General features: G+C 53.3%; 1 protein-coding gene across 1 annotated transcript in view; it reads left to right on the forward strand.

Moving 5' to 3' along the window:
- RIPOR3 (RIPOR family member 3) overlaps nt 1–25,908 on the forward strand; it is a 56,523-nt gene that overhangs the window by 10,652 nt on the left and 19,963 nt on the right. The window contains exons 2-3 of the mRNA XM_084777681.1: nt 18,190–18,308; nt 24,500–24,646. Of these exons, the coding sequence (XP_084633807.1) occupies nt 18,190–18,308; nt 24,500–24,646 (266 nt within the window). The remainder of the gene's footprint in view (nt 1–18,189; nt 18,309–24,499; nt 24,647–25,908) is intronic.

The following is a 25,908-nucleotide window of genomic DNA, read 5'->3' on the forward strand; positions in this document are numbered from 1 at the left end:
ATGTTTGTGATGAGTCGGTGCGTGATTGGCCTCTACTGGGTCCAGTGTCAGTGCTGGTGACCAGACTGGGAAGGTCATATGTTGCTTCATATTAGTGGAGGCTTTGAGCAAGGGGTACAGGCAGTCCCCCAGGATTCAGCCTGTGAGTTCACAAGGACTCCGAAATGCCTCCACCTTGTGGCCGACCAGAACAGAATTATTTTCTCCCTCATCTTCTTTCTTTCTCTTTTAGTTTTTCGAGCCAGGGTTTCTCTGTGTAGTCTTGGCTGTCCTGGACTCCCTTTGTAGACCAAACTGACCTTGAACTCAAAGCGATCCATCTGCCTCTGCTGGGATTAAAAGTGTGTGCCACGACACCCGGCTTCTTCCTCACTTTCTATAGGAAAGTTTTAAGCTTGGTTTTGATTAGACGTTGATTCCTAGATAGTCCCAAAGTTTTTGTTTTTTTGTTTTGTTTTGTTTTGTTGAGACAGGGTTTCTCTGTGTAGCGATGGCTGTCCTGGACTGCCTTTGTAGACCAGGCTGGCCTTGAACTCACAGCGATCCACTGGCCTCTGCCTCCCTGAGTTCTAGGATTACAGGCGTGGACCACTGCATCTGGCTTTTTAGTCCCAAGGTTTCTTACCTTTTCACTTCAGGGTCTTGAGACATCAGTTCACTCTTTAGTCTGGGTTGACCTCAAGGTCACAGTGCATCCTCCACTGGCCTAGATCTTGTGGCAATCCTCCTGCCTCAGCTCCCCAAGTGTTGAGATTACAAGCATGAGCCACCATGCCCAGCTAGCTCTCAGGGCTGTGTTTCCGGCTCACTCGTGGGTGCCATTTAGACTCTGTTTCAGGAAATATTTTAATCACTGTCCCCAAGAAGGCAGTCAATAGCCACACATCCATCACCAGGAGGGCCCCGAGGGCCCATGTCAGATGGCGGTCAGCAGGCTGCCCTTGGCAAACAGCCGCATTCTTTTATTACTTCCACACCAGGAAAAGGTTTTGATCATGTAACAATGTACCCACGTCATCAATTGGGCTGGAAGAACTTGTTTGGCTAAATTTAGAAGCCACAAGAAGGCCACAGTGGATACATTAAGAGCCGAATTCTGAGCCTCCGAGGCTCTTCCTGCCACTGTGAACCTGGCTGTGAGGGCCCCGGTGTCCTTGAGTACAGTGTAGAGGGACCTTGCCTTCACCTGGCTGCTGTGGGGCCTCGGCTGGGCAGTTAGGCTGCAAACTCTAGCTCTGTGACCTAGGGTTGGTCACCAGTTAGTGCTGGTGACCAGCCTGGGCAGCCCACATGCTGCTTCCTAGGACGCTTTGAGCAAGAGGTGCAGGCAGTCAGTCCCCCAGGACTCAGCCTGTGAGTCCTCAAGGACCCTGAGATGCCTGCCTGCCTTGTGGTCCACCAAAACAGAATTTTCTTCTTACTCACTTACTGCAGGAAAAGTTTAAGCTTGGTTTTGATTAGACCATTGATGCCTAGATGATCCAGATCATTCAGAGAATGCGGAAGCCACTGGCACGCCTTTAACCCCAGCACTTGGGTGGCAGAGGCGGGTGAATCGCTGTGAGTTCGAGGCCAGCCTGGTCTACAAAGGGAGTCCAGGACAGCCAAGGCTACACAGAGAAACCCTGTCTCGAAAAACCAAAAAAAGAAAAAAGAATTAAGAGGCCAAAGATCTACTTACAGGATACTGCCAGATCCAGCCAGGCATTTCCTATTTATTTGTTATTTCGTTTACTTAGCGTGTGTATGTACATATGTATGTATCTGTCATGGTCCCTGTGGCCATCAGAGGACAATGTGTAGGAATCAGTTCTTTCCTTCCACCAAGTCCTCAGGCTTGGTGGCAAGAGTGCATGCAGTGCACGCAGAGGCCAGAAGAGGGCATCAGAGTCTACGAAAGGGGACTTAGCGAACCACTATGTGGTGCTGAGAATTGAACCCAGGTCCCACGCAAGAACAAGCGCTCTCAACTGCTAGCCATCTCTCCTGTCCCCCGGGCCTTTCTTTTTGTGACGGGGATTTAATAGCAGTGCAGGCTGACCATGATTTTCCCATCGCCTTGTCTCAGGGTCCTGAGTTCTAAATTATAGATGTGTGAGGCTGGCCCTGGTTTTAACTTACTTCCTCATGCTTGTCTTTGTTTCTGTTTTGTTTGTTTGTTTTGATTTTGTTGTTACTGTTTTTGGTTTTTTGAGACAGGGTTTCTCTGTATAGCCTTGGCTATCCTGGACTTGCTTTGTAGACCAGGGTGGCCTCGAACTCAGCGACCCACCAGCCTCTGCCTCCCAAGTGCTGGGATTAAAGGCGTGTGCCACCACCACTCAGCAGTTGTTGTTTTTGAGACCGGGTCTCACTATGTATTTCTGACTGGCCCCTAGACCACTCTGGCTTTAAACTCACAGATTCACCTAACTCTGCCTCAAAAGGGCTGGGATTAAAGGCCTGTGCCACCAAGCCCAGCTGTAGTTTTCCCCTCAAACTGGGGAGCAGGGGAGAGGTAGAGAAAGGCAAAAACTAGTGTATTAGGTCAAAAGAGAGCGCAGGAGTAGCAGTAACTGCTTGTCTCCAGGCATCTGAGGACAGCTCAGCAGGCCTGTGGCTTAGCTGCACTTAGTTCGCAGCTCTTATTCTCTCATTAAAAGAAAACAGTGCACTCTCTTCTCTGGCTGTCCTCTAGCTGGTTGCTTACTAGTGGAGTGTATGCTGTAGATACACACACACACACACACACACACACACACACACACACACACACAGCCCACGCAGACAGAGACCGGAGGCAGACGAAACCCAGCCGGAGCCAAAACTCTGCTAAATCGATGTGCACCGTTACAGACACAGCTTTCCAAAAGTAGGGCTCAGTGAAATAAATATTTTTCCTATGAGAAGAGAGCGAAGTCTGTGAGTTTAACAACCCGACTCATTTCCAGACTTGCTCCCAGCAGCTGGCGTCAGTGTGCCCATCTTGAGGTACTTAAAGTGTCGGGGCGGCCACAGCATATTGTCTCCCGGCTTTCTCACTCTCCACCATGTTTCAGGGGCTTTGGGTGGGAGAAGTGTCACTCCTGGAGAACATTCTAAGCTCTTTAAGCTCCCCACTGCTTCTTGGGGGTCCTGCCTATTTTTTTCCCAGCAAACCCGCACTCATTTTTTCTTTTCAAGACAGAAAGGGTTGCCGGGCGTGGTGGCGCACGCCTTTCATCCCAGCACTTGGGAGGCAGAGGCAGGCGGATCACTGTGAGTTTGAGGCCAGCCTGGTCTACAAAGCGAGTCCAGGATAGCCAAGGCTACACAGAGAGACCCTGTCTCAAACAAAACAAAACAAAAACAAAACAAAACAAAACAAAAGACAGACAGGGTCTCATGTGGTCCAAGCTGGCCTCCAACTTGCTGTGACCCTGAACTCCTAATCCTCATGTCTCTACCTCCTGAATGCTAGCATCATCAGGTGTTAGCCACCACACCCAGTATGCAATGCTCGAGACAGAATCCAGGGCTCTGAGCCTGCTAGCCGCCGCACTCTACCAACTGAGCCACAGTCCAAACCACCCCCAGCTGTTTAAACCCGAGGCTGGGGCTGGTGAGATCCCAACACTGACAACCTGTGTCCATGGAATCCAATATTCAAGGGAAATTAAATTAGGTGCACTGATCTAGGCATGTGACAAGCCCCATCCCCCCCACCCCCAGAGTTGCCTGAGTTCAAGGCCAGCCATGGCCACATAGTGTGACTCTGTCACATAAACAAAACAAACACACACACACACCAAAATTAGGGACAGACAGCTGGGACAGGGTGGTGACACTTTTAGATAAGGGACAGGGAAGTGACAGGAGAAAGCAGTAGTTAAGTCACAGCCTTCAAGAGAGATGGGAGGGTATTAATTATCAGCATCGCACCATCCCCTGAGTCCCTTTCCCAAGCATCTTTGAGGCCTGATTGTGTGGGTTACCGTGACTTCAGATACCCATCTCCTCCGTCTCTGGTGGCCGGGTGTGCCCTGGACACACTCAGTGAGAGCCTGCTGTGATCTGTAGGGCGTCAGCGGGAAGATGCTGACTTGGCAGTGACATGCAGCCTTCTGGGACATGGGCAAGTTGAGTGTTGATCTAGGACACAGGTAGTTGTAGGCCCCGGACAGTCTACCGGTTGCTCAGCCTGTCTCAGGAGTGAAAGGGAGGGCTGTGGTCAGTGTCCCCTGTAAGGATGTCTGGAAGGGGAGCTGCGCCCCCTCTCTGACAGGACAAGGAGGGCTATCCATAGAGGCTACCACTGGGGCTCACTTCTGGCAAGTTTGAACAGATGAAGGTCAATGCTCAGGGCTGGGCATAGCGGTACACAATAGGAATCTTGGTATTCAGAACACTGAGGCAGGAGGATCACTGAGAGTTTGAGGCCAGGCTAGATCTACACAGTGAAACCCCCATCTTGAAAAAACAAAAAATGTGGTGTGGGCAGAGGGTCATGTGGTCTATTACGGGCTGAGACAGGGGTGCAAGGACAGGGGGTCCAAGGTCGGAGGTGCCAAGTAAAAAATTTAGAGTCAGGGGTTATAAAAGAATATGCTAACATTTTAAAAAATCCCTCCCACAGAAAAGTTACCTTCGTTAAAAAAAAAATGGAGATGTAAGGTAGGCAGTGGTGGTACATACCTGTAATCCTAACATTGGGAAGCAGAGGCAGGTGGATTGCTGAGTTCGAGGCCAGCCTGGTCCACAGAGCAAGTCCTAGGATAGCCAGGGCTGTTACACAGAGAGACCCTGTCTTGAAAAAAGAAAAAGGGAAATGTGGGGCTGGAGAGACGACTCAGAGGTTAAGAGCATTGACTGCTCTTCCAAAGGAACTGAGTTCAATTCCCAGCAATCACATTGGTGGCTCACAGCCATCTATAATGAGATCTGGTGCCCTCTTCTGGCCTGCAGGTGTACTTGCAGGCAGAGCACTGTATGCGTAATAAATATATCTCTTTAAAAAGAAGGGGGGAATGTAATTTAATGACCTTTGCCCTTCTACAGTACACATGTGATTGGTCAGCACTCTCACAGAGTCAGACCATTGTCACTTCCAGAATGTCTGCATCACCCAATGATACTGAACCTTTTATAGTCATTGTCTTTTTTCTCTCTCCTTTTGCCCAGACACCACTTTTTTTTTTTTTTTTTTTTTTTTGTCCCTGTGCAGGGGACTATCACATAAACAAGTGACCAGCTGCCTTTTGTGTCTATTTCAAATGTTCCGGGTTTGTAAGATTCTCTACCATTCGGGGCACATGTTGAACCGTGTGGAAGCGTGTTGAGGGAGGGGGCAGGGCCTTTGGGGTCCAGGAATGGCCTGGCAGAAACAGCTCCCTTATGAGGGTTACACCTCACCCTAGCTTCCTGAGCCACCAAGGTGTGAACAAGCCACACCACAAGCTGCCGCCACAATGGACCGGCCATGTCAACTGTCATGTTGTTCCGTACGCTCCCTACCGTGATTGGTTTCTCGCCGATCCTGCGTTCATCGATTCAGCTAGGCCGACTGGCAAGTGATCTTCCTGGGCCCACCTGCCTCTTCCTCTCCAGCGCTGGGATCACCAGAGAGCGCTGCTGGACCCAGCATTTTCTGTGGGCACTGGGGAATCCAAGCTAGGGCACGGATACCTCACTGACAGCCATGTCCCAAATCCTTTGCAATGGAAAAGAATAGTTAGCCTCACCGCAGCACTTGTTGTGGGTGTTTGTGCAGGCTTGGTGTGGGCACTCTTTGGCGTATCCCTTCTGGGATCGATGGGCCAGACTTGCTCTGAGCTGCCTGGGCTCCAAAGCAGTGGCCCCATTTTTGTCTCCCCAGCGGTGTTTTGGGTTCTCATAGCTCCGGATCCTTGAAGTATTTGCTATAACCCTATCTCAAGTATGGCCGTGCTCAGTCAGCCTTTGGTTTCACACCCTGCAGCCAGGTCTTTGAGTTGGGGCTCTGCACAGGGATGGATGGGTGGGGCAGGCTGGTGATTGCTCCCACACCGACGGAGAAAGAGTAGGAGGACCTTGGAGAGTGAAACCTTGGAAGAATCTGGAGGTGGGAAGGGCCTGGGGAGGCTGTATGCAGGAAAGAGCTGGGAGACTGGACCACGCCCCCTGACCTAGGGTCAGCTTCTCCCTCAAGGGGCCTCAGATGTACTCCAAAGCGGTCCAAGGAGCTTCAGCTGCAGAATGCTCGAAAACTCCGTTGTTCCAAGAGAAGCCAGGGCGAAGAGGCCAGAGGCGGGGACTGGGTGTGAACTGTGCAGGGTGGACTCTGAGTGCTATAGATCTCTGCCCTGATTGCTCACTCAGAACCCCATGCTTCCCACATGAGGGCGCTGCCCTGCTTCTCTGTCAGGTTGGGGCTCCCTGTGTGGGCGGCCGTGCCCAGTTCTGTATGCCTGGTGCCTCTAGAGACTAGAAGAGGGCATCAGACCCCCCCTTGCAACTGGAGTTACAGATGGTTATTAGCCACCGTGTGGGTGCTGGAAACCAAAGCCAGGTCCTCTGAAAGAGTAGTGAGTGCTCTTATCTGATCAGCCATCTCTCCAGCCCCTGTGTAGAGATAGCTCTTTTTTGTTTGTTTGTTTCTGGTTTTTTGCTTTTTTGAGACAGGGTTTCTCAGTGTAATAGTTCTGGCTGTCCTGGAACTCACTCCGTAGACCAGGCTGGCCTCATACTCACAGAGATCTGCCTGTCTCTGCCTCTTGAGTGCTGGGATTAAAGGCATGCACCACCACGCCTGGCCCCGTGTAGAAATTTGTTTGTTTGTTTGTTTTTCAAGACAGGGTTTCTCTGTGTAGCCTTGGCTGTCCTGGACTCGCTTTGTAGACCAGGCTGGCCTCGAACTCACATTGCTCTGCCTGTCTCTGCCTCTTGAGTGCTGGGATTAAAGGCATGCGCCACCACCGCCTGGCTTGTGTAGAGGTCCTAATTGAGAAATTGTCTATACTTGTTGGTCTATGGGCATATCTATGAGGAATTGTCTTCATTAATTGATGTGGGAAGATCCAGATGGCCCACTGTGGGTTACACTATGCCTTAGCCAGGAGGTCCTGAAGGGTTCCGCATGGAGAACAGAGCTAAGCGTAAGCAAACGCAAGCAAGCAAGCACGCATGTTTCCCCTCTGCACCCGACTGTGGATGTGATGCCCCTATAGCTGTTTGAAGTTCCTGCCTTGATGCCCCACAGTGATGGGTGGTAACCTGGAATTGTAAGTCAAACAAACCCTTTCTTTCCTAAATTGCTTTTTGACAGGGTGTCCGGTTACAGGAACAGAAATGAAAGTGGGCTAGTGCCTGTCCTGGGAATAGCTGGTTTCAGCCCCTGGGGCAGGTGCCCCTGCCAAGGCCACTGATGCAGAGCGGTCTCTCTCCGTGGAACCACTCCCGTCTGGTTTGCCCTTTCCCTGTAGCAAGGTTCAAGAGTCCTACTCTCAGACCCGCCAGGTTAAGGTGTAGAGAGCTGGGTTATGGGAAAGGCTTGCCTGCTGTGTCTGGAAGAGAGGCGCTCAGGCACAGAACCGAGGACAGCAGCAGGGCCTTCTCTCACTAGAGCAGAACTTTGTAAAGGCCAATGAACGCTACACCTGCTGCCTGGGGACCTGGTGCCACCAGAGTGTCTGTGTCACCCTGAGGTTCCAGTTCCTGTACTGACCCTCCAGTGTGATGGTGCTAGGATGGCGCTCATTGGAAGTGATCGAGGCTGGAGTCTCCCTGAATGGAACCAGTGGCATGAAAAAGAGGCCTCAAGCTGGGCGGTGGTGGCGCACACCTTTAATCCCAGCACTCGGGAGGCAGAGGCAGGAGGATCTCTGTGACTTCAAGGCCAGCCTGGTCTACATAGTGAGTCCAGGACAGCCAAAGCTACACAGAAAGAGCCCCCCCCCAAAAAAAAACGAAAAGAAAAAGAAAAAGAGGCCTCAGAGAGATGCCCCACCTTTGGTTTATGGATTGATTGATCAGGAGGACGGCACCTCTTCAAGGCCCGCCCCTCCACACCCCCATGTCTGCCCCCACTCCCCCACCCAAGGCATCATGTAGTCTTGGCTGGTTTCAAATTTACAGCAATCCTGTTTTAGCCTCCCAAGAGTTGGGATTGCATGCATGCACCACCACATGGTTCCTCTAGAGAATTCTTTCATTATCTTTCTACCACTTGACATGCATGTGAACCCCCAAATGTCACTCTGTGCCTCATAGAACTCACTGTATTGGGGTCTGGCTCATGAGGTTCCTCCTTGTTACCTCAGGAGCCACCCAGCCTGGGAGGACCCAGCCTTGGGAGGGCTGGGACTGAGCCTGGCTCTGTGGTAAGAAGCAGGGATGCTGTGTCTCTGTCCCCACTTCACCTTCTGGGAGCATGCTTCTGACAGGCAGCTGGAGGGAGCCACTTGGGCCCAGATCTGCAGGCCCTTGGCCAGGGTCCTTGGCACCCACAACATCTCTGCCTCCCATTAGAGCCTCATTGCTCTCCCTGGAAGGGCAGAATCTGCCTCTAGTTAGCAGAGGCTCAGGGCGTTCATCCCTGGAAAATCGTCCTCGAGGTGGCCAGACTCCAGCTCGGCTCAGCGTTTGCAGGAACCGCCACTGGGCCAAGGGGATTCACCTCCTTAGCAGGGAAAGCAATAAAGTCCAGGGTATGGGATCAGAACAGCCTGCGGTGGGGAGGGCTAGAGGGGGTGTGGGCTTTGGATTGTGTGCTGAGCCCATCAGAACGGCTTCATGATCCCACTTATGTGTGCACCATATGTACAGCGCCAGCATGTAAAAGCCTAGCTCCTGGGCCTCTCCGTCCCATCTTCTATTCCTGCGGAATTGAAATACATCCCCTCTGTCCCTCTATTTGTTTCTTTATTCTTCTTTTAATTATGTTTTGTTGTTATTGTTTGTTTGTTTGTTTTCAGACTGGTCTTGTGTAGCTCAAGCTGCCCTTGAACTCTCTAAGTAGCTCAGGAGGCCTTGAGCTCACTATGTAGCCCAGGCTGGCCTTGAACTCCTGGTTCTACTTTATGGGGGGTGTACCACCAGGCCCAACCACTAATAAGTTACTAAGTTCTGAGTCTTGTGCACGATAGGCAAGCATTCTGCTGCTAAGATACGGGTACTGACGGCCACCCACCTTTTAAACTTCATCCTGAGACTGGGTCTTCCTGTTAAATTTAGAATCCTCCTGTCTCAGCCTCTGGATTAGCTCGGATTATAGGCTGAAGTACCAGACCCAGTTTGACTTGTTAATCTGTTGCTCTTTGAGACAAAGTCTCACTCTATATATAGCCCAGGCTGGCCCCAAACTCATGAAGATCCTCATGCCTCGGCCTGCCAGGTCAACACAGGGTATAGGAGTGAGCTCACACACCCTGAACTTCATATATTATAATTTTATTATTGTTATTACATGTGTAGAACCATGTGTATGGACCTTGTTTACATGTCCAGACCAGCCATGACTTCAGAGTAAGATAAACCCCAAACAAAACAAAACAAAACAAAACAAAACAAAACAAAAACCTCTCAACTATCCTCCAATTGCTGCCATCCCTTCTCCCCACGCAGAGAGAAGCTCCAGTTCTTCATTTTTCCAGGAGCTTCGCTGGCACAAGGCTGCAAGGGAGAGCGGTGCCCACGTGGCTTTGCTGTACCCCAGGGGCTCCTGGCAGCCGCACAGTGGATGAGGGAGGCACTCGCCTCTCTCACAGGTTATCAGCTGTCTTTCAAAGAGCCTCAGTTTCTACTTTGTTCACAGATGTAGGTTTTCTTTTTTCACAGAAACTCAAAGTCTAGTAACGGTGCTGAGTGGATGGCACAGTGAGGCTAGGCACTTGCCGTGCTAGTGCCAAGACCCTCGCTTGGAGCCTCACACTGCCAGTTGAGACAGATATGGTAGGGGTACATCATCACCTCAGAGCCCCTGCAGGGAGATGGAAGTGGGTGGGCGAGCTGGTACACAGCCGTGGTGAGATCCTGGCTCAGACACAGTGGAAGGGAGGACCAGAACCCGAGGCTGCCCCTGCGCACGCACATATGCGTGCGTGCACTTTAGTGCTCGCTCTCCTCACGGAATCTAGCGTGAGATCTACTGTGAGCAAACCTTCTCCTGTTGATTTCCACTCAGCCGCCGCCACGCATTCCTAACCAAACCATCTCCTGGGAGACCCAGGCAAGAATGTTTGGCAAACAGGAGACTAATTGATAAACAGCGCATGGTCCACACTCTAGTGTCAGCCTAGAATGTTCTGAAATACTTTGGAAATTCCAGGATTATGGTTTCGGTCCAAACTGTTCAGCTACACACATCTGTCCTGTGCTTGGGACCCACTGATCTCACTCTGAGCGTGGGAACAGAGCCTCACCCTCCTTTGGGTGGGCTGAGTTTTTTCTTTTTCTTTTTCTTTTTTTTTCTCCCCTGCTGGTGGAGCAAGGATGCAATATTGGAGGTGACCAGTAGGTGTCTCCCTTGTTGGAAATAGAGGCTTGAGTTATAAGGACTGGAGCCATACTAAGCCTGGAGGACTTGCCCAGCGGATGTATAAGGCTCTAGGTTCCGGCTCCTGCACCCCCAAAACAACACCCAACCCCCGACACAGAGAGAATATTATGTCCCTTTGGGAGGAAATCACCCTATTGGAAAGGTGAAGTGACCATCTGGCATAGTCTTTGAGAGGGGAAGAAGAGAAGAGCTATCCGTCTCCATTTCCCTGAGCAGATTTCTCTAGGCCAGGGCGGCTCTTGGTCCAGGGCCCAGGTCCTGGACTAGCCTCTCCCCCAGGACGAGGGTGAAACATCTCACTGGACAGGAAAACCAGAGCAGGCTGGCTCAGTTCTTGCAAGTTGTTTACTGTGGGGGACCAGATGGTTCATCTCCGTCTGGTTGACCCCTTGGCCACTTCCTGGGCTGTGAACAGCCTTGTCAGCAAACAACAGGCTGGCTGTGAAGACCCTGGGCTCTGAAGCGTGGAGGAGCAGGGCACTGGGGCTGGACAGCAAGGTGATGGCTGGGGCAGGAAAATGAGGACAGTGGTCAGGCTGGAAGTGCCAGGCCTTAACCCTCCCCACTGAGGTTCTTGTCCTCCACCCCCCCACCCACCCACACCCCAGCCTCTAGCACAAACTCACATCAGGATGTTTGGGATGCATGCCCACAGGCCTCCTGCTGGCCTCCCAGTGGCCAGTGGCTGCAGAAATGACTGTCTTGTGTTAACCTTTGCCTCACTGTGACCGGACCTGGTGGTGGTGGTGGTGGTGGTGGTGGTGGTGTGTGTGTGTGTGTGTGTGTAGGAGTGCTGGATCACAGCTGCTGTTCTGACCAGATTGATGTGGGTTCTGGGGACCGAAGCTCAGTCCTCACCCTCACAGTGCCACATGCACGGAGCCATCTCCCTGGGCCCGGAGACTTTTGTTTTTGGTTTTTTGTTTTTGTTTTTTTGTTTTTACAAGCAGAAAAGGACATAGGGCGGTGGGCATTGAGCGCTTGACTGTCCTGTCCTGTTCCTCTCTGAGTTGCTGGGGACAGCTTCCAGCACTGATTTTGCAAGTTTTTTTTTTCCCTCCTCCATCATTTTTGACTCTTAGAGATGAGGTGTATGTAGTCCAGGCTGATGTCAAATTTTGCTGTGTGGCTAAGGGTGGCCCGGAAGTTCCTGCCTGCCTCTACCTCACAAGAATAGGGGTTATAGCAGGTGTGCATCACCACATCTGGCTTGCAAAATTCTTATAATAATAAATAGTTAATTGGGCTGGAGAGATGGCATAGAGAGACCTCCATCTCAAAAAACCCAAAACAAAAAAATAAAATAAAACAGCATGGGTTGGGGGAGGGGCCTGGAGAGGTGGCTCAGCAGTTAAGAGCACTGGCTGCTCTTTGAGAGGGTTCAGGCTCAACTTCCAGCATCCACAGGGTGGATTCACAACCACTTGTCACTTCAGTTACAAAGAATCTGATGTTTTCTTCTGATTTCTGTGGACACCAGGCATTCACGGTACACAGGGGGGAAAAAAGTATATGCAAAACACTCAAAAACAAAATGAAAGTACGTGTAAAAGGTGGCGGGGCATGGAAAGCCAGTCTCCCTCTGCTGCTCTCTTGTGCCCCCTAGAGGTAGATCCTGGGATTTCCACCTTGGACAATGCCCTGAGGGAAACTGCTTTTCCAATGATATCAGAATTTACAAACACCCTGCGTCACAGGCTGAGGACCATCACTGGGGGAGCTGTTTGCCAGGGCATTGTGCCTCTGAGGTCCACAGCTGAGATGCTTCACTGATGAAGACAAGGCCGTGTGTGTGTGTGTGTGTGTGTGTGTGTGTGTGTGTGTGTGTGTGTGTCCTTTTTAGGCATGTGCACGTTCACACAGATGTTTTTCACCTGTGTGCACATTCACGTGGAGGCCAGAGATTGGCCTTAGAAGTCCTCCTCAATAGTTTTGTGTGAGTCAGGTCTGAACCCAAGGCTTTGTATGTGAAACAAACACTCTGCCACAGTGTTACCACCCCATCCCTCCATGTCATAGTCCAAGGACCACGTGAGTCTGCTCTTTAGGGCTAAGCATGGGCTAGCCTTTCCTTCATTCCCATGTTTGGCTGTGAACAGCTGTGGTCATACTCTGTGACGTGAGCAAGGTGCTGGGGTAGCCACTGAGGGGACCCACCTGTCCACACATAGTACAGGCCCTTAGTGAGTCCATGGGCTTTGGGAGTCAAGGGTCAGACACAGGCTGGGCAGGGCAGGCATGTGTCCGTGCTGTGGACTGTGCTGGGCAGAGGGATCCCTGGTCCCTCCTTCCATGGCTGCCATCCTGGAGGACAACACAGGTAGGGGCCAGGCTGGGCCAGGAACTCTGTCCTGTGCTCCAGCTGAGGTCCGTTGTTGTAACACCTGTTAGACATAAACACACGCAGACAGTCTGATCTAAACAGAGCTTTCCTTAAAATAATTCAGCACCCGGGTGTGGTGGCACCATGCTTGTTCCCTGAGCACTCAAGAACCAGAGGCACCCAGCACTCGGGAGGCCGAGGCAGGTGGATCGCTGTGAGTTTGAGGGCAGCCTGGTCTACAAAGCGGGTCTAGGACAGCCAAGGCTACACAAAGAAACTCTGTCTCAACAAAACAAAACCCCAAACCAACAAACAAAGACAAACAACGAAACCAAACTGCTACCACCTCAAACACATGACATAGGCTTTCTCTCTGTGATCCTGACTCCCAGAAGCATGGTGTGGCAGGATGCAGCTGTAACCCCAGCTCTGAGAAGGCAGAGGCATGAAGATTCCCGGTGGTCACAGGCCAATTCGTCTAGTAGAATCTGCAAGCCTAAGTGGCCTAGTGACAACTGTATGCCCAGGGTCTGCATACATTAGATGCCCAGTGCATGCTCACCTAGAAAGAGAAATCTCAGACAGATCGGTCTGTCATTCACTCTATCTGTAGTAGACCACACCCGGAGGTGTGCACGGAACAGAAATGGTCCAGTCTGGGGGCAGAAGTTCTTGTGAAGGAAGTAGGGAGCCTTGACCTGCAGATAAGTTAGGTAACAAGTCTTCTGAAGGGCACTGGCCAAACGAGGGACGAGGCTTCTGCAGCCAGGGCTTGGTCAAGGATGGCCTCTGGCAAGAAGTGACCTTAGCCATGAGACCCAAGGCTTTGAGGAAGCTTCAAGAAAAGACCCAGAGGACGAAAGGAGCTGACAGGAGGGCAGCCAGTGAGAGAGCCCTGGGACAGCCCCAATGAAGGGGTTTGTTGGAGCAATGGATCCACTCAGCTGCGGGGGAGTGCAATTCTTCTTGCTCTTCCAGGCAAGTCATGTGAGCATGCAGTAAAATGAGAGGTTGGCTCCCTCGGGCCCCCCTCTGGGTCAGACAGTCTGGTTCCAGGACGTTCTGCTGGGTCATCCGCCCCTGCTGTTTAGGCTCCTTCCCATCCGGGTCTGATGTACCGGTTCCTTTCAGGCTATACCAAGGGAGCTATTTCAGAAACCCCCGAAAGGCAATTCAAGGCCTGGCCATCATTTAGGAGGAAAAACAACAACCATAAGTGAGGGACTCAGGCATAAGAGCCGCTCAGCTCCACAAGCCCCGCCACACTAAATTTAGCTACTTCACCTCGAAATGAGGTGAAATTGCAGGTTTCTGGTGGGCGGTCACACAGGGTGACCGTGGCCAGATAGAGTTCTGCTTCCTCTGGCTGCACCTTGTGACTGTCCCTAGGGACCCTCAGAGTAGGGGAAGCGGGTCCGTGAGAAGCCACCTTTAGCTGGTCTGCACAGTCCCGGAGGCGGCGGTACCAGGTCCCAGCCAGAGCCAGGCAGCAAGGGGGAAGGACAGAGAAGACGCTGGCTGCCCTGGCTGCCACCAAAGGTTTGGGAATTGCGGCTGCTGTGGCTGCTCCTCCACCCAGGGCTCCAGTGGGTCTTGACTGCTCACCTTGCCTCCTGCAGACAGCTGGCTGCCACCCAAGGAGCTCTGTGCATAGTCAGGGTCTCCCCAGGGACCCTTTGGTCTGTTCCTCACCAGCAGCTTTGGGGTTAATGCAAGCCAAGGCAGAGGTGTGAACCAAGTGGTCTCCAAGGGCCCCAGTTGCTTTTTTTTTTTTTTTTTTTTTGAGCCCTCTGTGTGCAGTGCCGGATGCAGACATCAGAGATGCTAGACTGGTCCCTGGGGCTTGTCAGTAGCTGCTCATGAAATCCTGAGCTAATTCTCCTTCTTTCTCCCCCTGGGGGAGACTAGGGGCTAGCCTTTACCTGGCCAGCCAGGAGTGGGTGCTGCTGGCCTCACAGCTCAGTTGCTTTGTGGGCAGGGCCCTTCCCAACCCTGCCTCAGTCTGGGCTCTTCCCTCATCTCCACTGCTGGTTCAGGGATGGAGGGCTCATCAGTTCACCTGGGGAGGTGAGCACAGCTTAGCCCCAGTGTCAGGCACAGACACAAACATGTCTGGTTCGAGTCCCAGCTCTGGGCCTTCTTGCTGGTGACTTCAAAGGGGTCATCTTCTCTCCCAGTCTGTTTCTTTTTGTTTCGTATTGCTGATTTAAGACAGTGTCTCACTCTGCAGCTTTGGCTTGCCTGAAGTCACAGCAATCTTTCTGCCTCAGCCTTGCCAGGTGTAGCTCGTTTTTTTTTTTCCCCGCTTCTCCTTTTTAAAGATTTGTTTCTTTGATGTGGGCACCACATGCATGCAGGAGCCCTCAGTGGTCAGTGAGAGGAGGTGTCAGATCCCCTGGAACTGGAGTTACAGGTGATTGTGAGCTGCCGCGTGGGTGCTGGGAACTGAACCCACTCAGGTCCTTTGCAAGAGCAGCAAGCACTAGCTGTTGAGCCGTCCTGTCTCGCCAGCCCCAAGCCCAGCCTCAGTTTCTTTATTTGAGAGGGGGTAATTACAGCACTTGTTTTGTGATAATGGACCAAGGTGATCTAGTCTCAAGCAGGGAGCAGGTTGTGGGTTGGGAGGCCTGTCGGGTATGAAAGTCACGGGGCTGTGTCTGCAGCAGGCCCAGGACTGTCACCTATAGACACTGATTCTGTGATTAAGGTGCTGTTGGGGACTGAGGATGTGGCTCCATGGGTAGGATGCTTGCTTAGCATCCCCGAGGCCCTGGGCTCAGCACCACATCAACCAGGTATATATGTGCATGCCTGTAGTCCCCGGAGGTAGAGGCAGAAGGATCAGCCTTAACTCTATAGCAAGTCCAAAGCCAGCCTGGACTACATGAAGCCCAGTCTAAAAAAGGAATAAAATCAATAAGATGTCCTGGGCACAGCCATGCCCTTTCATTTCACAGCGCTTGAATTCCTTTAGTTTTGAAGTAGCTGAGCTGAGCAAAGGGGACAGACATGTGTGGCCTGAAAAGACAGATGTCCCACCTACCCCCCTGTCTGGCCTTTGCTCACATTGCCTGTTGGTCATTGTTCTAGGGGGCTGCTGGAGTGTTAGGGGGAGCCTCCGCCTCTCTTGTGGGTCTCAGTTCCCTGGTGATGAACTGGAGTCTAGGAGGAGGAAAAACCCACTATCCATCTGTGGTGGTTGCAGGAACCAAGGATTCTGCGTTCAGAGGGATCTGACCCCAGCTCAGAGCTGGAGACTCCCATACAGGAGATGCCCAAGAAGGCCACCCCAGAGAGGTGGCCGGGGCCCGAGGGCGAGACTGGCCTTCCATGGGGTCAACTGCAGAGTAAGAGGCAGGCCTCTGAGCTGCTGTCCCCTCAGAGCCTCATTCCTTGTGAGGTCAGTGGGGTCCCAGGGTCTCAAGCGCTGGCCTGAGGGGAGCCTCAACCTCCCGTCCCTAACTTTCACTGTCACTGTCACGGACCAGCACTGTCCAGCAGCTGCTATTCTTGAGTGAAGGCTTTGGGGGCCCCAGGGTGGTTCTCCTCCTGGCTTCCTCTTCCCTTGGCTTAGCAGTGAGAGAAGGTGGCAGCCACCCTGGGCTGGGCAAAGGGCATGGGCCTTGGTGGGCAGGGAGACTTGGCGGGGCATCCCAAGCTGAAGTGTTCACAATTCTCACTTTGGCTGACTGAAGCCAGGAATGGGATGCCAGTGGCTCGAGTGCCTCCCTGAGCTGGCACAAGCCAATGGCAGGGGTAGGGTGTTCTCCTCTGCAGGAGATGGGGGTAGGGGTGGCGGGGGGGGGGAGTGGCGCTGTGTCTCTAGTGGTGGTACTTGGCTACTAGGTGAGACACATATGCTTTTATGCTCCAACCTGGCTTTGCCACTTCCCCCACTTCCCCACTAGGGTTCATAGAGGGTCCTGGCTGTGTCTCTGAGCCTCAGTTTCCCCATCTGTGGAATTGAGCCATCAGTTGCTCAGATGGGGAAGTTGAGGCAATATGAGCTATGAAACCCCATCCATGTTCAGGATGCACAGCAGCCCCTGGGCAACAGCCGGCATTCAACAGATGTGGACTGCCCCTCCCCTTCATTAGGGCAAGTCCTTCCCTTGCTACTTTTAGGGCTCTGGTCCCCTCAGTCAGATGCTCAGTGAGTCATTAACACCCGCTCACACACAAGTACACACACATGTACACGTACATGGAAGACTCCCAGCACATCTTGTTCTTGGTCCCTCTGAAAACCTCTGAGCCTGTTTTACAGTTGTGACCACGGAGGCCCAGGATTTTAGGGGGAGCCAAAGTTAGCATTGTGCTTCAGATGCTGTGGAGTGGCACCGGGGGGTGGGGGGGGGTGAGGGGGGTAGGAGGCAGAAAGCGAAGGTTGCAGAACTGCACAAGTGTGCAGAGGTACAGGATGAGCCTCTGAGCTCTAAAGAGGGACAGACTCCAAACAAAACGCAAGACCAACCCTGGGCAGCCGCAGGAGCTGTGGACAGGGCCCCAGCATGAACCAAGGTGTAGAAGTGAGAAAGATTCCGAGGGACAGGCCTCCAATATGGGGAGGAGCCTCCATGGGTGGAGATGCCCGTAGCCTGTGTGTGGGCAATAGAAATCCTGGAATCCTTAGACTGGCACCGCCCTGGCTAAGGAGCGAAGTGTGAAACAGCAGCGGTAGAGATTTAGGTTAGATATGAGGAAGTTTCCGACGACCGTCTGGGCTAGCAGATGCCGGCTCTAACTGCTCTGCTCCCCAGGGATGCGGGGGGGGGGGGCATTTTTCCATCCTGGAGATGGTTTGGAAAAAAAAGAAGCCAGCCAGGGCTCTGTGGGCTGGCCTCATTACAGCCTCGATCCGGGACAGGCAGTGGGCCCAGCGGCACAGCGGCCCTTGATGCCAGTTGCTTCTGTCACTGTTGCTTCAAGTCCACCCATGGCTCCCAGTTACCTCTGCCCAGTTGGAAGGCCAAAATCCTCACTAGGGGGACCTGACTCTCTGTGTTCTGTGGCCCCCTTTACCAGGAGCTGCTGCCCTGCTCTGTTTCTAGGTTGGAGCTGGTTCCCGGTTTCCTTTGGGGCACTGTGTCTGTCCGAGCTTTCATATATTAGGTGTTCAGTGCTGGCATTGCAGGTGGGGGCACAGGAGGGGAGGAGAGAGCAGACAGCTAGTGGAGCTGGGCTCTGCATGAAGATGGACAGAGACCTGGTTTTGAACCCCACAACTGCCACTTGCCTGGGGCTGCCCACCACTTTCCCCCACTTCATGCTGCTGCTTTAGTGCGCTCCTGTATGAGTGGAAGCAGGGAGCGGGCTGCTCCAGGCGCTATGGCAGACCGTCAGACGTGCTGACTTTTCTGTCCTCTCCTCTCAGGTGACAGCCATGTCTGTGAGGTTGCGTTTCCTGTCTCCCGGGGATGCCGGGGCTGTGGGGACCGTGGGCCGCAGTGCCTCCTTTGCTGGCTTCAGCAGTGCACAAAGCCGAAGGGTCTCGTAAGTACCATGGGAACAGAGGGTGGGGGGCACAGAGCCCAGCCAACAGCCTGGGGCATCAAACTGTGTGGGGTACAGTTTGTGTGCCTGGAGGAAGGTGTCATTTCACGCTGGCCTAATCCACGGCATCTCAAGGCTTCCAGAGTCAACTGGCCGAGTTTATCACCACTTGGCAAATCAGAAAACAGGCTCGGAGAGGTGGCTCCACTAGTCAGTCTCAGCCTCCTGAGGGTGGGGTAGAAAAGAATGTTCTTCCTGTTTAGTAGCCTGGACACGGGGCCTCCTGCCCTGGCTCTGTGACCCGAGGCTAGTGACTTCACCTCTTTGAGCCCCGAGTTTCCTCACTTGAACACAGGAGGGGGTGTGGCTTCTCGAATGGTTGTCATGAAGGGGAGTTGGCACAGGGCAGGCTCGCACTACTGAACAGGGTACTGGGGGGGAGGGGGCATGGCTTTCTGATGAGGAGTAGCTGGCTGGGTCATGTGGCCAAGAGGACTAAGCCATGCCTGCTGGTCCACCCCATGCTCCCTCCTGTCTTGGTGGGGGCCACCACCCCAGTTTCCCTTATCTTTGTTGGAAACTGAACAAGCTCCCTGGGGAAACACCTCTCGGCTGGTCGCCTGGAAATGCCAAAGGCAAAAGCCCCAGACAACACCTGAGCAGACGGGAGGGCACAGAGTGGACGCAGAGCCCGGCTGGTCAGTCACTTGATCAACAACCAGTTCCCACAATGCCACACATCTATGCTTGTGCTTAAAGACCTCAGTGGCCCCCTCTGGCCTCGAGGCCATTCACTGGCACAGGGAGGACCCCAGGCCCAGCCCGGCCAGGTGCCTCACATTCCACCCAACAGCTGCCCTGTGCAGCCCTCTGCCCCTTGCCTGCTCCGCAAAGAGCGGTGCACCACTAGGGCTGAACTGTTTGTCTCAGCGGGGCGCTTAGGAGCTCTCCTTCCTCAGCAGACATCTGTGAAGAGAGACGCAGGCCGACTCAGGTGCTGCTCTGTTTGAGTCCCACCTCAGGGGAACAAACAAAATCAAGTCAACTCAGCCATGGCCAGGGAAATGCTGGGCAAAGAACAGGCCAGGGAGGGTGGTGGTGTCTCCTGAGGCCCTGAGGGGCAGGCGCTCATGGCAGAGATGAGAAGTGGGGGTGTGAGAAGACAGCAGGTGCAAAGAGGTCTTGGAGGTGGTGAGGAGCAGCAAGCAGGCTGTGGAGGCACGCGGGCCATGGTCCGAGATGGAGAGAACACTGTGTGGGACATGTCCACAGTGTTGGGGACCAGCGACGGCTTAAGCAGAAGTTCTGGATGGGAGAGAGAGTTTGGCCCAAGACCCATGGTGATTGGTCCTAGCCACTGACTGTGAGCCTTGGAGAGGAGAGTGGGTGCCATTGTGAGGAAGACACATAGTAGGTGCTATAGAAATGCTGCTGGGGGTCCGGTAACATGTAAACCAGAGGGAAATGTTATTTCTCCGCTTGGCCATCTCCATGTTGTGTCCACCTGGGCTTTCTTGGACCCCTCACCCCCACCTGGGGTCTGTGTGTAAGCTGGCAAAGGAACACATAGCCTGGGACCCTCTCTGAGCTGGCCCACTGGGGCGTGGAGGACCCTGGTGGTTTGGCAGGCGAGGTGGTTTGGCTGCCCACCATGAGGCTGGTGCTTGGCTCCTGAGACCAAGTCCTCTTCACAGCCACCTGGTGATGTGCACATGTCACACTTCCACCCTGCTGCTTTGGGGCCTCAGAGCACCCCATATCCATGGGATTATGTCTCCTCATGCCCCATCAGGACTTGTGTCCAAAAAGTTCCAAGAGATCCCCCAACTCGGCTACCACCCCTGGACTCCTGGAAGATGAAGGTGATTTGGTCCTATTATGATACCTGGGCTCACGGCCATCAGCCAGACACATGCAGTGTCCCTGTGTCATTTAGAGAAGAATGTCCTGATGCTTCACATGCCTGGGTCCCCTGGGGCTGCTTGGGCATGCTAGAGGTTGCTAGGCCTTAGCTACTCCTGAGGTCCTGAGTGGCCCCCATCCAGCCTCAGCCTAGGAAGCCCCCTGCCTAAGATAGGGATGTGTTTTGCCTGATGTGTACCCTATGCATGCAGTACCCAAGGAAGCCAGAAGAGGGCGCTGGATTTCCCCAGAACTGGAGTTACAGACACTTCGGAGCCCACCAAGTGGGGGCTGGGACTCCAAGCCACTAGTGCTCCTGACTGCTGAGCGAGCGTTCTCTCTCACCCCTGCATAGCTTCTTGCATCTGTCCATCTCTAGGGTGTCCTCACCTCTGCCTCTGATTCCAGATTGTCCACCAAGCAGAGATACTGCTACAGAGGCAAGGGAACCACACAAGGGTGGGTAAGGCAAAATGACCCTGGACAGCCAGCCAGCAGAACTCCGCTCAGGGTGGGGCAACACCTCCTGTGTTGCATCCTGCCCCACCCCAACTCTTTGACCAGCCAGGGCTTTCTACCCCACAGATACAGAATTCACTTGGGGAGGTTATCTGATAGAATTTAGTACTAACATGTGATTGGTTGCTATAATAAAGCGGTGTGAGTGTCTTTCCAGGCTCTGTGGGTGGAGGGAGCGGGGTCAGGTGCTGACAATGACCAGGTAGTTTCCACTGACAGGCGCACGGCACCCAGGGCTGCCCTCCAGGACAGTCGGGCAGGCGCCTCTGAAGCCAGGAGTTGGTGTGGGTCATCACGTTTGGTCCTTAAACCATTCCTGGAGACAGGCTTAAATATCTCTGCACTGGAGCAGGGCATGGTGGTGCATGCCTTTAATCCTAGCACTCAGGAGGCAGAGGTAGGTGGATCCCTCTTGTGAGTTCAAGGCCAGCCTGGTCTACAAAGGGAGTCCAGGACAGCCAAGGCTAACACAGAGATACCCTATCTTGAAAAAACAAAACAAAAACCAAACCAAACCAAATCAAACCAACCAAACAAACAAACAAAAACCCAAAGACCTCTGCACTGAAGGTGGAATTAGTGTTTGAAGCACAGAGTTAACCCTCAGCATGGTAAGGCTGTCTTGCCCTTCAGCATAGTCAGGAGGCGCAGGACCGTGGTCAGCCCGGTTGGTGTGCACAGTGTCAGGAGTCTATGCAGTCAGGCCAGGGACTGCCCTGCCTGGAGGCTGGGGCAGGTTCAGCTCGCGAGCAGGGCCCTGTCTGCTCCAGACCCATGCAGGCAGGGTCAGAGAGAGGCCGAAGACACTCATGGAAGTCAGAGGCTGCTTGATTGCTTATGAGCACCGGATGCCAGGCTGCACGTGCTTGGAAGCCTGTCTGGCAGGCCTGGGGCTGTTTAATATTTACTGAGTCCTCCTGAGGCTGGTGACACATCCTCCCCGAGAGCTGCTCCCAGCCGGTGACACCAGCGAGCCATGCAGCACGCGCCTCATTTCACCACCAGCAGCTGTGCTGTGCTGTGCTGCTCTCAGAGGCTAAGAGCTAGCACTGGGCTTAGAACCTCCGGTGCCCAGGGAGAGGGAGAGGGGAGGAGTGGGCTGAGGGGAGCACCTTTGGGGATTGTGGACCCCTGAAGTGAGCTGCGGCTCCCACCTCACTGTCCTCTGGCTGTCTGGACTCTCGTTTGTCAGAGCCCACCTGTCCCCTTGTATGCAGCGTGTCCTGTCCAGGCCGAGATGGCAACTTTGTGGAGGGCCCGGTCCAAGAGGTGGGTGATGCGGCCTTGGGGGAAGGGGAGAGGAGGGAAGGGACTTTGAAAAGTCACTCCACTACAGTCTGTGTGGGTGAATATCAGCACCAGGGACTGAGCAGTGGCGCATACTCTCGCCTAGCCCCCGCCTGGGGAGCCGCCCCCTCCCTGCCCACTTTACTTTTCTGTTTTTCTTCCCAACATCAGATCTTATCTGACAGGCTTGTTCTTAACTTATCTTGTCAACTTTGACGCACTGTGGTCCCTGCTGTTTACCAGACACTGCTTGGGTTTTTTGTTGTTGTTGGTAGTGGTGGAGGTTTTTTTTTGTTTGTTTGTTTGTTTGTTTTTTGTTTTTGTATTTATCAGCCCATGAAGCACTCCTGGCAACCCCAGCCTTGGACCCCATTTTACAGAGAGACAATTGAGAGATTCCATCACTTACCCAGGGCCACAGCCACACAGTTTGGTGGTGGCAGAGCCAGATGCTGACTGCACCAGCTGCCCTGCATCTCTCAGGGCAGGCGTCTCTGTCTGTCTTGGCTACGGCTCTGTCCCACCCTAGCCCCCTGAAGTGGTGGTTGCTATAGGGCAGGAATTCAACAAGCATCTGCTGAGGGACTGTCATGACAAGTCAAGAGGGAGACGTTACTATTCCCCTATACAGACGAGGAGACCATGGCAGAGAGAGGACTTAAGTCCCAGAGCTGTGGGGCTTGGGGAAGGGGTGGGTTGATATAGTGCTGGGCTGTCAGTTTCAGGGACTTGGGATGTGGGTTGGTACCAAAGCAGGGTGACAAGCAGGCATGCCTTGAGTAAGCTGCGTGTTTGGGTTGTGTCTCCTACCTGTGGAATGCTCAGCATCTCACCCAGCTGGAACTAGCCTAGTAGCTTCTCCCAGGGCTGAGGAAAGAGTAGAGCCATGTCCCTGGGCCCCACCCCCATCCCCTGCCTGGCTGGCTAGCTCACAGGCAGTCCTCTGCTTCCAGCTGTGGATTGCCACCCCTAGGCCATCAGAGGGTACTCACTGAGCTCCTGTCTGGATGGACAAGCCCTGAGTTCTTGATGTTTAAGTGTATACTTGAGATGCTGAGGGAGGTGGATTACTGTGGGTTTCAGGTCAGCCTTGGTACAGAGAGAGATCCTATCTACAAAAGGGAGGGAGGGAAGGAGGGAGGGTGAGCAAGAGCAGGAGGGGGGAAGGCTCGGGGACATTAGAAAGACCCCAGCTCCTGCCTTCTGCAGTGGATGGAGCTGGTGAGAAGCCTAGTGGTTTCCCCTTTAAGAACCAACTTAGTATTGGTTCTGGACACGGTTGCATCAGGTGTCATGTAAGATCAAAACCCTGAGGCTGAAACAGTGAAGACCACCAAGTCTGAGGAGGGCTGAGGGTGGAGCTGAAGGCTGTCCCCTGTCTGGTCCTCTGGCCTCTTGTCAGATCAAGGGCACCTGCGTGTCCATAGACATGCTAGGCCACTGTCCGGGCTCTGTTTTTGTTGCTGTGATAAAATATCCTGACAAAAAGCAACTTGGGGAGAAAAGGTGTGTTTAGCTAACTGCTAACTGCTTAGCCTTCCCTGCTCTTACACAGTCCAGGGCCCAGACCTAGGGAATGGCGCCGCCCGCTCCTCAGGCTGTGGAGCCATCCAGATACACACTCCCTCCCAGACACACCCACTGGCAGCCTGATTTGGACAGGACCAGAGACTTTCTTCCCAGTGGTTGGTTATACATGTGGTCAGTTTGACAGCTACAGCTAAGCATCGCAGCCACTTTCTCTAAAAACCACAAGTGAAAGAACAGAGCTGGGGGCCTGTCCCTGAGGGAAAGGCCGCAGGAGTGCTTGGAGCTGAACAGGTGCTTATGGCCTGCAGGAAGCTTAGGGCTAGCATTCAGCCCCCCAGTGCTGCTTTACCTGCATGGAGCACGTCACTCACGGAGTCTCACTAGAAGCTTGTTTCTCTTTCTTTCTTTCTTTCTTTTTTTTTTTTTTTTTTTTTTTTTTTTGAGACAGAGTTTCTCTGTGTAGCCCTGGCTGTCCTAGACTTACTTTGTAGACCAGGCTGGCCTTGAACTCACAGTGATCCACCTGCCTCTGCCTCCCGAGTACTGGGATTAAAGGCATGCACCACCACACCTGACAGCTTGTTTCTTTTTCTTTTCTTTTAAAAAAATAATTTCTTTATTTTTAATGCATTGGTGTTTGGCTTGCATGCATGTCTGTGAGAAGGTGTCGTATCTTGGAGTTACACAGTTGTGAGCTGCCATGCGGTTGCTGGGAATTGAACCCAGGTCCTCTGGAAGAGCAGTCAGCACTCTTAACCATGAGCCATCTCTCCAGCTTGTTTCTGGTACAGAGGTTTTGTTATTTTCCCTCTTCATCGTCGAACCCAGGCCTCCCAATTTGCAGATGAGGACACTGAGGCTCTAAGAACCCCAGCTTTCTGAAGACCACTCAACTTGGAGGTTATGGAAGTGAAGCCCGGCCACCTGTCCTGATTCTTTGTCCCCTCCCACAGGAAGTCCATCAACAGGAACTCCGTGCGGTCCCGGCTGCCGGCCAAGTCCTCCAAGGCTTACGGAACACTGCGCAAGGGCTCGCTCTGCCTGGACCCCCGGCCGCAGCAGGTGAAGAAAATCTTTGACGCTTTGAAGAGAGGCCTCAGGTGAGTGGGGAGTGGCCCAGTCCCATCTCTTCCTGGGGATGGTGGGTCTGTCTGGGAGACACAGAGGCCAGGCATCTGCCACCTCGGCCGAAGCAGGGAGGAAGGTAGCCGGTGTCGGGTCTCCTGGTGGATGGACTGTCACACAGGGTCTGCAACTGCCAAGGATGTGAAAGGCAGAGCTGTCAGCACCGTGCTGGCCTCCAGAGACTAATGTCCTATGCACGGGGCAGGAAGGGGGCAGGCAGTGGCACCTGCAGAAACCCTGGGTGGGAGGTTGTGCTCTGATCTGAGCACACGGTGGTGGGAGGTCAGTCAGGCAGTCAGGGAAACCTGGACCAGAGACTGATGGTCTGAGGAGTCCAGCAGTCAGAAAGACCTTCTACTTGATACCATCTCCAGTGGGAGACAGACGGCAGTTCTGACAAGTTTATCTGGTGGTGTAGGTGCTGCAGAGGAAATCAGGTGAGGCAGGAAGGTGTCGGCATATTTCAAAGGGACGGTCCTGGGCATCTACACCACAGCATGGCCACCGGGGGAGGAAGTGAGTCCCTCTTGGATAATGGGGAGGCCAGAAGCCTCAGCATTCAGGGGCCTAGGGCAAGGGAAACAGGGACAAGGAGACAATGGTACAGGGCCCTGGGAGGCCTTTGCTGTTCATCGCAGAGCTATGGAAGGTTCTGGAGGTGATCAGGCCCTTAGGCCTGGGCTTCAAGATCTTCTGACAGCCGAGGACTGGTGGTGGACTTGCTGCATGTGGTGGTGGTGGTGGGGGGGGTGAGAAGGAGAGAGGATCGGGTTAGGGTTCACACTGGGAAGGATGTCGGGGTGCAGGCACGGGAAGGAGAGAGGAGAGAGGTGGCTGCAGGGACAGTGGCAGAGATGTGGCTTTACTATGAGTGGAGATGTCGCTGGGCTCCAGCCCTGTGGGTGCTCTGTGTGGCCTGAAGAGGGCACTGGTGTCCCAGCTAGGAGAGCCAGGGTTGGAGTTGCACAGGCCATGTTTGAAGGTAAATGAACAAGCAAGCCCATCCATCCATCCATCCGGGTCCCTGGTCTGCTGGGGCAGCTGATGTCACTCAGGAAACTGATCTTGATAGGATAAGCTCGAGGAGGGGAGGGCGGGAGGAGAGAGAGAGAGAGAGAGAGAGAGAGAGAGAGAGAGAGAGAGAGAAAGAGAGAGAGAGAGAGAGAGAGAGAAAAGAAGAAGAAGAAGAAGAAGAAGAAGAAGAAGAAGAAGAAGAAGAAGAAGAAGAAGACGAAGA

This window comes from Acomys minous, assembly GCF_964271855.1.
Source record: "Acomys minous genome assembly, chromosome: 3".
In the NCBI taxonomy this organism is placed as follows: Eukaryota; Metazoa; Chordata; class Mammalia; order Rodentia; family Muridae; genus Acomys; species Acomys minous.